This window comes from Scophthalmus maximus, chromosome 21 (genome assembly GCF_022379125.1).
Source record: "Scophthalmus maximus strain ysfricsl-2021 chromosome 21, ASM2237912v1, whole genome shotgun sequence".
NCBI classification, from domain to species: domain Eukaryota; kingdom Metazoa; phylum Chordata; class Actinopteri; order Pleuronectiformes; family Scophthalmidae; genus Scophthalmus; species Scophthalmus maximus.
Window position 1 is genome coordinate 11036314 of NC_061535.1, and position 12425 is coordinate 11048738.

Here is a 12425-nt window from a genome sequence, read left to right on the forward strand (position 1 = left end):
AAGTAAAGAAATTGGAAAAATGAATGTTATTTCCCGTTTTGAGGCCATGTTCCCAATGTTGAGAATCATTGGATGAGAAAATAAATTCCCAATAAAAATCCAAAACCTTCAAGTCACCTTCTCCACCTCTAGGTGGCAGTGACGTCAAAATAAGTGTTGGCGATGTCAAGGTGCTGATAATTTTAAATAGACGATTAGAGGGTCGTATTTGGATAGTTATGGGTAGTTTTACTGAACTTTATGGGTTTGGTCATTATTATTTATTTTACGATATTTCACTTTATTGACCTTTTACTATCTTTTAGAATAATCAATTTTGATTTGTTGCAATGAATAATAGGCAATCTTATTGTTTTTATAGTTAAATCAAATACGCTCTCTCTTAATCTTTTACAAGGAGCTCTTGCTGTTTCAGTCAATCATGTACATATTTCCTATTTTTTTCTTAATATTATTTAACTGTTTTCTGATTTGTGTGAATGCAGCAGGATTGCTGCTGAAGTTTGTTGCACTCTGAAATTCTATTCTATTCTTTTCTATCGCGAGAGTCGCGACAACGGAAGTCCAAAATGATTGCGCGTCACGTGACTCACGTAGACTTCAGATAGTTTCCGGAAGTTCTTGGCGCGCATTTCGAATCCATTGTTCAGAGCGACAGAACTGCGATTTTTGGTAATTACTAGTCAATAAATGTATCGATTTACATTATAGCAGAACGATATTCCTATGTAGTTACTCTATGCAGTTAGTCAATACGTTTTTTTATAGTACAATAGTTTTTTTTTCAAAAATGCTTGAATGCGCATGTTAATTTGATTCAGATGTGCTGATAATATACTACGTAAACTGATTATGTAAACGTCTTACCCTTCATGAGTGCAACACAGATGGTCCATTGATCCATGCTGCTGTTCACTTCCGGGAACAATTGAGAGGCTCAATGATCCGACAACTGGAAAAAAAACTGAACGGAGTTTCCTCTGGTTTATTTACCAGTTGTCATTTTTCCCAGTGTCAAGTGAAGTGTATCGTCCAGCAGGAAGCTCGCGCCATCCCATCCTCCCACCCGCACTCACGCGGCGCATGCGCATCCTGCGCGTCCGCGTTGGCGTTGTTGTTGGGTGGAGGGAGGGGGGAGGGGGGAGGGGCTAGGAGGCAGCATCAGCGCACGCGAGGAAAAGAGAAGAAGCGCGCGTTCTGATTGGTTGTGAGGCACTGGTACCCAGCTCCGTCAAGTCGGAAGTGTTTACGTCTAACGTGGCCAATTGGTGCCTTCAAAATAAAAGAATATTGTCACTTGCAATTGCCCAAATTTGATAAAAATGTTCACGTAAAGCCAACTTTTACGACGTATTGACCAAATATGAGCAGATTAATATTTCAAGCATGAAAAAAGATCGAACCAAAAAGCGTAGGTTAAAAAAATGTCACGGTGTTTAGGCTCTGACCGGAAGTGGTGTTGTACTCTGGGTGTTTTTACCTTGGTCCACAGAAAAAAGAGGAAAGGATGTGACTCTCTCTCTTTCTCTGTACGTGTGTGTGAGTGTGTCTCTCTCTCTCTCTCTCTCGTGCCTCGTCGGCCTTGGACTCGTCACTGGGGGTTTGTTTGTGTTCCCTCTGCCCTTTGCCGTCGAAATGGAGCTCGCCGGTGGGAATTAGCCAGCGGGCGAGTCCGTCACCGCCGCCGTCTTTTCTTTTTTTTCTTCCGGTAGGATGATCCACCGGCAGGTCGTTTTGTCCCAGGTAGGTCGCCTCCATTGTTGCTGTGTAACGTCGGGGTGATGGTTTAGCCCTCATCACTCCATCCTCCTCCGCCTCCAGCTGCAGCGGCCCTGCTTCCCTTGTCAGTCAGAGAAGGGGGGGGGGGGGGGGGGGGGGGGGGGGGGGGGGGGGGGGGGGGGCGAGGATGACAGGCTGATTTCCGTCCAAGACGTCGAGTGATTACGAGCAATGTATCTCTAACAGGAAATTGGGTTTAGCAGCACTTATGTGTAATTGTTTTTTTTTCACAGGTAGCCATCATTTCCAAAAGTTGACATGACATCACATGGTTAAAAGGGGTCAATTTGGTTATTGTGTTTGCCGAATCAAAGAGCGTCCACCGGTCTGAGAAAAACCTCCAGTCATCTGTCATGTAAAAAAACCCAAACACATAACCCCCCAGTCGAGCGAGGCAACACGAAATGAATTAATTTTCCAAATGGGAGTTTGGCTCTATGTGTCCCCGGCCCCGGAGATGCCAGGGGCCCTGCAGCTTTGCCCTAGTTTCTCTCTCCTCTTCTACTACGGGTTGTGGATGCGAGGAGAGGCTTCCCCCCTTTCCCCTCTTTGTGCGGGGGATTCCCTTATTCTCAAAATCCTCTTAAATCCTGGAGCAGCACACGACACATGGCGGGGGTTTTCTCCTGCTGTTTTGTGAGAGTTATGGACTAGATGGACGTGTCACGTGAGGACAGATGATGATGATGATGATGTAAACATTGTATCTACGATGTATTTTTTCTAACAGCAACAACCTGTATAGGCCGGATCACGTGACTTTGGGCTACACATCACCAATGATTGTGGTTGTCGCGTTGTCAAGATGGTGAGTAAGTTATGACCCACGGCTGGTGACCATTATATCAGAAGCCACTGACAACATCCGGTGATTTCCCACTCACGATTTCTAGCACATCTTCTCGAGCAGTTGTTTATGGCTGTGTCTTGAATTGCACGGAGCGCTGCAGTGGTAACGCTGACGTCCCGATGGTGAACTCGGGCAGTCTATAATCCTGTGACGATACGGAAAAAGGGGTCGTACCAGGACATCAGCACTCGTCCCTGTGAGCGAGCTTGATGGATTGATTGTTTCGAGGTTTTTTAAATCCAGAAAATAGTCAGTCGTTTATGGAAAACATCCAATTCACTGTAGGTGCACTGATCACTGTCTATACCTTTAACACACACACTCACACACACACACACTTGCATCAGCCCCCCCAAGTCAGGAAAGTTAGTGTGTGTGTGTTTTTATGGAGTCGGATCAGGGTCAGCGTTGTGTGTCTGTCTGCAAGTCAGAGGTTACTGAGACGTTGCAGACGTGGTCAGGTGCCACGGTGTGGAAAATTATTCGATGGCGATTTTTATGGTCAACATGTGATTTTATGTCAGGGATGGAAGATGTAAGTAAACAGGACACATACTGTGATCTGCGCTGAGGGAGGGTGTTTCCTCGAACACGGGCGAGAACATGTTTCATCTTCTGGCAGTTTTTTTTAGCAAACTGGACGTTCTCAAGGACAACATATTTTTTTGTAAATCCCTTAGAGGGCAGAAATGCCAGTAAATGATTTTGCCTATTTCCTTGCAGGCCTTCTTTGGAAAGAAAAAAATAGGGGTTCCACAAAGAAAATCCGTTAAAAAAATAACGGTTCACGTCACATTGAGATGTGAAAGGAGCATCATTCTTTTTCCCCGCCGCAAGGCAAATAATAAATAGGACACAATGACAGCGAGGACGTGACTGTAACCTTCTCTCGACCCTGTTCTGTCGTGCCTGGTCACAGCTGACTGACAAAGGTCAGAACAGGCTCAGCAGTGGCTGTGACACAGTTAAGGTACGTTCAAGTGCCCCTTTTCTAACTCCGTCAAATCTGAATCAACAGACATCATACACACAATTGTAGATCCAATATGGTGTAACACACTTAACACAGATAGCGTAATGTCGGTATATTATCGTCTGCTTACAAGTAATATAAAGAAGGTCTTAGCTGAACTCTTGTCTTCAGTATCACAGTAATTCAATGATCACTGTCCGTACATCCTCGGGTACGCTGCAAACAGGAAGTGCCAATGGCTGATTTCACTTACCTGGAATGAACAAATATAGGCCCAAATAATATTGAGGCTCAAGTTTGAACCGAGTCAATGAATCCATGGTGACGTTACACTTCCTGTGGGTGCTCTAACTCCATAGCTAATACAGTGAGAGGGACAAAGTGCGTTCATATTAATGTAATGGCGGGGTTGCCGGGATGTCTGAACTCAATCGGACTGTAACTGCCGTAGCATCTTGCCGTTCCACAAGAGGTATTTTTGCACATGCTGTATAGAATGAGTATGTATTTTGGACACAGCGTTTTCTCCCTGATAATAAGAACCCACGTAGTCGTCATTTTTGCCCGAGACGAAACCCCTCTATCTGAATGTTCCAGAAATGTTCCTGCTGTTGTGAACACGTCTGACCCGGACCATCTCCGACCTGCTGCGTTCTTCACATGTGAACGGCGAACTCGAACTCAAACTTCAGGGTGGATCATCTCCGGCCCGACGTGTCTCCTCCTAAATGTGCATCCTGCTCTAACATGTGCGCTGACTGAATAATAACAATGTCTTCTCGAGTGCAATTATACCGGCTAATTACGCGAGTGTCGGAGCAAGTGGGAAGAACAACTGGGGGACAATTCCCCAGGGACATTGCCGGAGCCTCGCTTACAGCACCGCGCTAATATCCTACTACGTTAAGACTAATGAGGACTGTGGGGATTTGAACAGAACTTTGAAACATGCGTTCTGTATTGTCTTTTATACGTGCCGCCGGTGCTCCCACTTATTTGCATACGTGTGTCACATTGTGCACACAGTCGTGTCCGTACAGTTTCTAATACATGCATGCTTGGGTAGTTACGGCCGCAGTTGTAGTTCCGGCCACTGCAACACAAGAATGGAGACACAGGATAGCAGTTTTTCATATTTAGCTTATTCAAATATTTAATGCTGATGTTTTCTTTGCGTTACAAGTTTTGCATGTATGTTTGTAAGTGTTGTAACTGGGATGAAGTATTCCATTTGCTTTTTTTCAGGGGGAACTAGTTAGTTCTACAACACCTCCAGCACTGTTTGAGCCCCTTACACAACAAGTTTTATTAATTTGCTTATTTCCTCCCACAATCAACACACAGTGAGGGGTTATTACTGCCACTTTAAACCAACCAAAAAGGTTAAAGTCCTCTGATGAACAACCAGCGCGGTGCTGGTGTGAACACCGGCCACGAAAAAAGCTCTTTCATAACATGGGGTGAACCACATTCGCTCACGTTAGACAGAAAACAATACCTCCACATTACTCCTGCTAATGTTGTCTTCCCTTCGCAGCCGTGCCACTCCACTGCAGCAACGCAACCAAACCATGTGACCATCCGCCAGCGATGCACATGAGCTCTGAGACGAGACGCTGTGTGTGTGTGTGCTGTGTGTGTGTGTGTGTGTGTGTGTGTGTGTGTGTGTGTGTGTGTTGCTGTGCTGCATAAGTGTGTGTAGTGCCATCGTCAGACGCCGATGTTGTGTCTTGTCTCTTCATTTCTTTTCCACGTGCAGGTCACAGTGTCTTCGTCTCCCCTCGGTCCGTTTCCTGTTTGTTCGTCTGTTGTTTGTTGTTCGTGCCGATGCTCCCTCAATTATTCATATTCTTATCTCACAAAGATGAAAGTATGAAAGTGTGATGAAATGATGATGATGATGATGGTCCCCCCCCCCCCCCCCCCCCCCCGTCACCTGCTACATTCACTTGCCACTGCTTTTTTTTTTGTATGTGTGCTCTGTAACACGCCGCCCTTCTCCTCCCACTTCCCTGTAGGTTTTGGTCTGCTTTGGGTTGACTGGTCATTATGCTGATGCAGCTCTGTAGTTTCAAGGTCAGTGCCCCCGCGCCCCCCTCCCCCTTTCCACCCGCCACCACAGCCACCCGCCACCTTCCAGTCTGCGTGTTCACCGCCATGAAACACCCATTATCTCTATAAGTGCCATTAAAAACATACAGATAGATATTGACTCAGAAATGAAATGGATGATTTGAATTTCAACCAAAAATCTAAATGAAAAAACAGAATAGCAATAGAACTGATCATCAGGGTTTTTCGATCGCTGCAGTCGATTGCTTTGGGGGTTTTCTGAGGATTTGGCAACGCACGTGTCCTCCACGTGCATCACTACAAGCAACACAGAGTCGTCGCATCAACCATATCAGACGGGCGATTCTTGCTTGTGGGACCCCATCACCGCTCTTCCTGAACTGCCACCCACCACCAGTTCGCCACCAGTTTGTCAGCTGTGGTGACTGTGGTTCTCTCTCACGCAAGCTTCTTACTGTGCTGTGATGACGCCAAGGCCATGTCAAGAATAACTACATTTTCGTTGGATGCTATATATTGTCACAGAAATTATTGCGATAAACAATATTATCGTCATTTGAAGACCATTTTTTTCCTGCTACACGATTTGTGTTGCTGCTGAGAGAAATGTTACGAAGAAATCCCTTTTTTCTGACATTTTATAGACCAAACCAGTAGTTGATTACTCATACGAGGAGAGCAGATGAGAGTATGGAGGCAGCGAGACTTTCTTTGTGTTCGTTTGAATTATCGCGAAAGGCGTAATGATGCCCTCTCCAATGCAATGACTGCCAGAATGTGTAGATATATAAAAATCTGATCAAGTTCATGCCAAAATCCAAACTGCTTTCGGATTTTATTTACCATATCGATTTGTTAAACAATATACTGGTGTGACCAAGCCAGAATCCACACTGATGCTGGCTTTTTTCCCCCTCCAATAGTCATTACACATGGTGCAAACACGCTAAAATCGTATCGGGTTGCAGATAAACCCTCCTTCATCACCAACCGCACGCACGCAGCACTTGAGCATTTAGACCGATCCGTCGAGGCCGGCTGAGCCGTGCCCCGGAGGCGCTCCTCTAACTGGAACATCTCTCTGATCTTATCCGAGATGCCAGGGTGGAAACTTAGCACTCCCCTCGCATGTGGAGTTCCTGGTAATGATGCTGCATCTTGCAGTGATCACAGCTGAACCCGGGCTGAACAAGACACTCAACTCTTGGCGGGTCGTCGTTCAGGTTGATCGGTTATTTTCATCAACTGATTGTTGTGAGGATTTATATTTTGGGAAATCAAATGTTTTTATGCCACGAAAAAAAAAATGCACATGCTACCCACAGCATGTATCTGTACCCACAACCGCAGATGTACAGCAGATTAATAAGAGTCTCGAGTGACTTATGTAATACGTGTCCATAAAATAACATTTGTAAACATGACATGATGTTCTATTGCTCATGCCTAATTTATTTCATGAAGGCGGCGGGCGATGTCTTATATTATTTAGCTGGACGGCATGAGGATTGTTTTACTTAACTGCATAATGAAGTGGTGACGAAGTATTGAGTTATTTTACTCAAGTAAAAGAAGCAATTCTATATTTTGAGTACAAGTACCTTGAAACTGTAGTTCAGTTGAATTAGACTTTTAATGTCACGATATTCATACGGGGCCCCGATGATTGTTTTAAGACAGTTCAGAAAATTGTCAACTGCTCCTTTAAGCTACAGCGGCGTGTGATTGACTGAAACGCCTCCCATGGCGTGTTTCGTTGCAGAACTTGTACCAGAATCGGTTCCTGGCCCTGGCGGCGATGGCCTCCCCGACTCGCAGCGGCCAGAGCCGCCAGCGCTGTAAAGGTGCGGTCCGTCACAGCTACAGCCCGGAGAGCTACGCCGTCAACGGTCTGGACCAGGAGGCCTTCGTGCTGGGCCTGTCGCGGTCCACCAGTGACACCGATCTGGTCTCCCCGGACGCCCGCTCCACCCTCGCCATCAGCTCCTCCCACTACACCCTGGGCCAGTCCGAGGACCTGGTTATCACGTGGGACATCAAGGAGGAGGTGGACGCCGGAGACTGGATTGGAATGTATAATGTCGGTGAGTGAGACGGGACGTGATGACGTTGATATGTTTGATTGATATGCGGTTTTCCTATACTGAGTGGAATAAGAATTGAAATATACAAAAAAAGAAAAACCAGAAGAATTGTAGCATTGTGGTTTCATCAGTCACACGTGTCTTATCCAGATGAGGCTTTGTCTGAGAACTTTCTGGACTACAAGAACCGAGGCATCAACGGCTCCCACAAGGGACAGATCGTCTGGAAGATTGACTGCAGCTCCCACTTCAGTGACCGTGAGTGATAAAAAAAACAACCTCTCTCTGCGTGTTACTTTATAAACAGTTTGACCTGCAAGTCGACAAGTTTTAGTTAGATCAGATGTACCACTTCATCCAAGGCGTAGTCGCTGTTTCATCGCGACATGCTGCCCATTTCTGAGTTCGGAGCTCACAGGCAGTCTTGTCACATTAGTTGAAGCCTAATCAAAAGCCATTAAAAATCAAACTGTCAATCTGTGCATAATATCTATGAAGGAAATCCCGCTGTCTTCTGAAATATGGACACATTCACTGGCTCTGCTTTAAAAACAGGCTATAAAAGTAATGATAAAATCAAACATGAATCACTGGCACCGACACTGACACTGGCAAAGTGCAGCTGCCGGCCGCAAAATATAGCTACTGTTGTCAGGTTCATTATGTCAGGATGGATTAAAAGAAAACAGTGAGGTCTTTCAAACGTAAAGGGAGCTCAGTCATCGGACAGTTCTGGCGATGTCACTCCGAATCATTAGCTCGATGTGGACCACAGAGGGAAATCCCCAAAAAAAAAGACTGACAGCAGCTCATGCAGCAGTTTACACGACCCGATGTGTCGCTAACCGCTCACGTCGCACTTTAATGTTTTGGTTCAGTCTCGTCACCGTCATCATACTCATTTCCTGAAGCAGCGAGTAGCCGCTTTCAGTTCATGCTGATTTAAGTTTTTGATTTCACACAAATAAAAATCAAAATGATATGTAGGGGAGTGATAGGTATGTGCTCTGATGTTAATAGACGTATTTACAGTACTTTACCTTCTTCGAACAATGCGGCAGCATGCAAAGCGCCGGTCCTCGGGAAGAGTAACGGAGGCCGCTTGCAGAAGCAAATCATCATCACCATCATCATCGGAGGGAACCGGAGAGAGAAAGTGGGCGCGGGGAGACAGTCACAAATGATTGTGACTGTCTCAGCGATTGCTGCGTTTAGGGGGCGCGGGGAATTGTTGTGTTATGGAGTATGAATGTGCACATGAAACAGAATGAATTCATCAGCACAAAGCGACTGCAGGTGTTCTCGTTTTAGTAACACCAGCCACTCTGTCACAGACAGAGGGGGCTTTTTTTTTTTTTACAGGACTGAGGCTGTTATAAACTGTTACAAGTTGTTTGTATCCACGTCAGCATGGATCTTAATTGTTTTCAAAATGTGAATGCTGTCGAACAATTATGCCAATTAATGAATGGCAGTATATTCCCTCAGCTTACTCTGCAAGTTGCTGTGTTGCGTTTGGCCAAACGCTCTTCTTCCAGTTTTTCAGTAGTACCACCAATTGGCTATCACTAATGATGTCAGTGACGTGATTTGACTTTGTTGACTTTAATTAATTAAAGTCTGAAAAGCGGAAAAAACACATGTTTTGTAATATGATGCTATCCCCCATCCTCATTTATTAACGATGAGGTACGAAGGGGGAAATTTCATTAGGTTTCTGTAGATTGTTTAGAAGCCATTAGGGACATAGAGTCAGATGTTTACAATAAGATTAGAAATGACCTCCGACCTCATGGCTCTCTCCCTCTCGTGATTCAAATTCAAAGAGGCTTCATTGACACATTGTCAAAGCTCACGGCACGGTACACAAAGATTTGTTGCGTCGCAGGGGCGTTTCGAATTCCAGGTGAAACTCCAGTGTTGAAGATCGAGCGTTGAAATCAAACTAATCCTTGCTCAAATTTCTCTCCATCTTGGTCCTCAGCTGAGACGCAGGTCTGCTTCAGATACTACCACGGCGTCACCGGAGCGCTGAGGGCTACCACACCCACCGTGACCATCAAGAAGTGCTCGCCACATGTGAGTCTCACCGCACCTCCCAGCTTTATTTTTGTCATACGCAGAGTTGTGGGCCTTCGTTGGTCACTCACACATTTTTCTAGAAACAAGGGGGGGGGGGGGCTGAAAAAGAAAGAGCTCCGGAAATGTCCAGAGCAACACTTGCGTTCTCACATAGAGCCCCTCAAGGAAAAGTTCAGGAAAATGGGAAAAGCACTTAAAGTGAGGCTAATTGCTCGTGGTTCTTTGTCTGGATTTAGTCTGTCTCAGTGTCTTCTTCTCTCCGCTCACGTAATCCCACACTGACTTGTGCAGATCGGGGCTCTGCTGCAGGATGACTTCCTCGTTCAATGAAGTCTGAAGGCGGTTCTTCGCGACTCTGGCTGTGTATCCGGGGTCGGCGTCGCGCTGCAGATTGAACGAGAATTTTTTTCAACAGTTGGTTGTCGGTGTTTTCTCTGTCAGCCCAAGCAATTAGCTGCAGTTGATTTTGCGGAGAAACGCTTAGCACCACCAACACGGGACCTTTTACATTAACGTTGGGGAGCGTTTAACACAATTGTGGCTTTGGTCACAACCGTCCTGGCTGCTGTGGGATGTCTCCAAGAATCTCCAGCTAATGCGGTGTAGTTAAGTAGCTTTAATTACTTTTGCTTGAAGTATTGGTATGCACATGTGGAAATGCTTTACCCTTTCCCCCCAATGATAATAACCTTGACCGATTAAGAGACGTCATCTGCAACTTCCATCAAATCGCACCCTGTTTACAGGAGGGTGTCCAGCTGGGCGATTGGATTTCCATGTTCGCCTTCCCATTCTGCTGCTGTCGGTCCTCCGGAAATGCTGATGGGCCCAGAACTTGATCTGCGCTCGCGTCCCGAGGACAAATGAATAAAAATAACCGCCATAAGAAGATAGAGAGAGACAGGGAGGGTGGGAAGAGTCGGGAGAGCAGGAGATAGTCCAGCTCAGGTAAATCATTCAGGTTTTTGGAGGCAAGAGGTAGAAGGCACCAGGTCAAAGTCGAACAGTTTTGAGGCCGACACAACAAAGACAGACGGAAGGAGGAGAGAGAGGAGATGGAGATGGACGGACAGAGAAGAAGTGGAGGGAGATTTGTCTGCCTCGACTTGTCGTCACTCTAGCCAGGCAGAACAGTCAGACGGAGGAAGGCACAGCGTTTTGTTTGTGAATGGGTGTGATGGACGGCATGTGTCTACAGCTGGGACTGCTGTCTCCCAGTCATACTGAGAGGAGGAGCGGGAGGAGGACGAGGCTCAGCTGGATAGCCTGGGTAACCATAAATATCCGCTCTGTCCGTGTCTTTCTTTCATTTCACACTTACGATTGGAATATCTCGACCTGTCACCTGGTTTTCGCTGTGTTTTTCGTGCAGCAGCTTAAAAGGCGCGTGTCAAATAGCTTGGGTTATTGTTCATCAGTGTAACAATCTGTGCTAACTGTCCCTTAGCATCCTTATCAGTGCAGCATATTTGCTTTAATATGCATATTTCAAGGTTTGCATTTTCAATAGCTCGCTCATTTCTGAATTTATCGACATCAAACCACCTCGCATGTGTCTGTGACGTCCTCTCACAGCTTTCACAGCTGTTAGTTTGTGTAAAGGCCTTAGAAAATCCCTAAGCATCCTTATCAGTGGAGCATTTTGCTTTAATATGCATATTTCAAGATTTATTTTCTAAATAGCTCACTCATTTATTAATGTATTGACATCAAACCACCTCGCATGTGTCTGTGATGTCCTCTCACAGCTTTCACAGTTATTAGTTTCGGAAAAAGGCCTTAGAAAATCCCTTAGCATCCTCATCAGTGAGCGAATTAAAGTATCTGCCAATTAAAATATCAGGGGAGTAGCACCTATACTGTATCTTCAGTATAATAAACCCCCAACCTTGTTGGGAAACACTAATTGGAACCTCGGTGTACCCCAAGAGTTCTCCAAATGTCATGTAGCACCAGGTCCACGACCGCCGCTGAGTGATCGACATTTAGATGATGACATTTGACTAGAAGACCCACCACAGTCCTGCTCCTCCCTCAACACTACCCAGAGGTGGGAGCCTTGGTTTATCTGACCCGTGTCAGACATGGATCCATTTTGTAAATGCGGACTGTCCGTCGAGCTTGTCATGGTGGAGAGAGAGGGGAGCGGGTGCTTTTACTGTGTAAAATCTCTCCTCTTACATCATTTAAGACTCCTGCGACTCTTAAAGGGTGTCCCATAAATTGTACATTCATGTTCCTTTATATATTTTTGAAAGCGCCTGACTGTTTGGTTCTTCCTCCGCGTTCCGCAGCAAGATGGTAGATTATATAAAGTGTGCTGCAGATGGATGAAGTTGTCGTTCGGTTTATCTGCGAGATTAGAATCACGGAGGAGACTCGCGCTGGCACTTCTCTCTCTCTCTCTCTCTCTCTCTCTCGTTCTGTACTCGGCAGAGCAGATTAGCATCTCATTAAAATGAATTGGTCCAAACATCTGTCACGTCCTTTATCCCTTTATCTTGTTGTTTTCACTGCCTGTTTTTCTTTTCTTCTTTTTCTTCTTCTTCCTGCCAGCCAAGTATTCAGACCTGGCATAGAATTA

At 45.6% G+C, this 12425-nt stretch overlaps 1 protein-coding gene across 3 annotated transcripts in view; it reads left to right on the top strand.

Annotated features, from left to right (window-relative positions):
* The first annotated feature begins 1474 nt into the window (after window positions 1–1474).
* The window catches only part of LOC118291255 (E3 ubiquitin-protein ligase HECW1), a 34283-nt gene continuing 23332 nt past the window's right edge, over window positions 1475–12425 (top strand). For 2 of the 3 annotated variants that reach the window (XM_035619366.2, XM_047329861.1), the window contains exons 1-4: window positions 1475–1743; window positions 7438–7759; window positions 7910–8017; window positions 9744–9838. In XM_035619366.2, the coding sequence (XP_035475259.2) occupies window positions 1714–1743; window positions 7438–7759; window positions 7910–8017; window positions 9744–9838 (555 nt within the window). In that variant the 5' untranslated portion in view covers window positions 1475–1713. Of the gene's footprint in view, window positions 1744–5620; window positions 5679–7437; window positions 7760–7909; window positions 8018–9743; window positions 9839–12425 lie in introns of all 3 variants that reach the window. The other variant, XM_047329860.1, reaches the window with a different exon arrangement.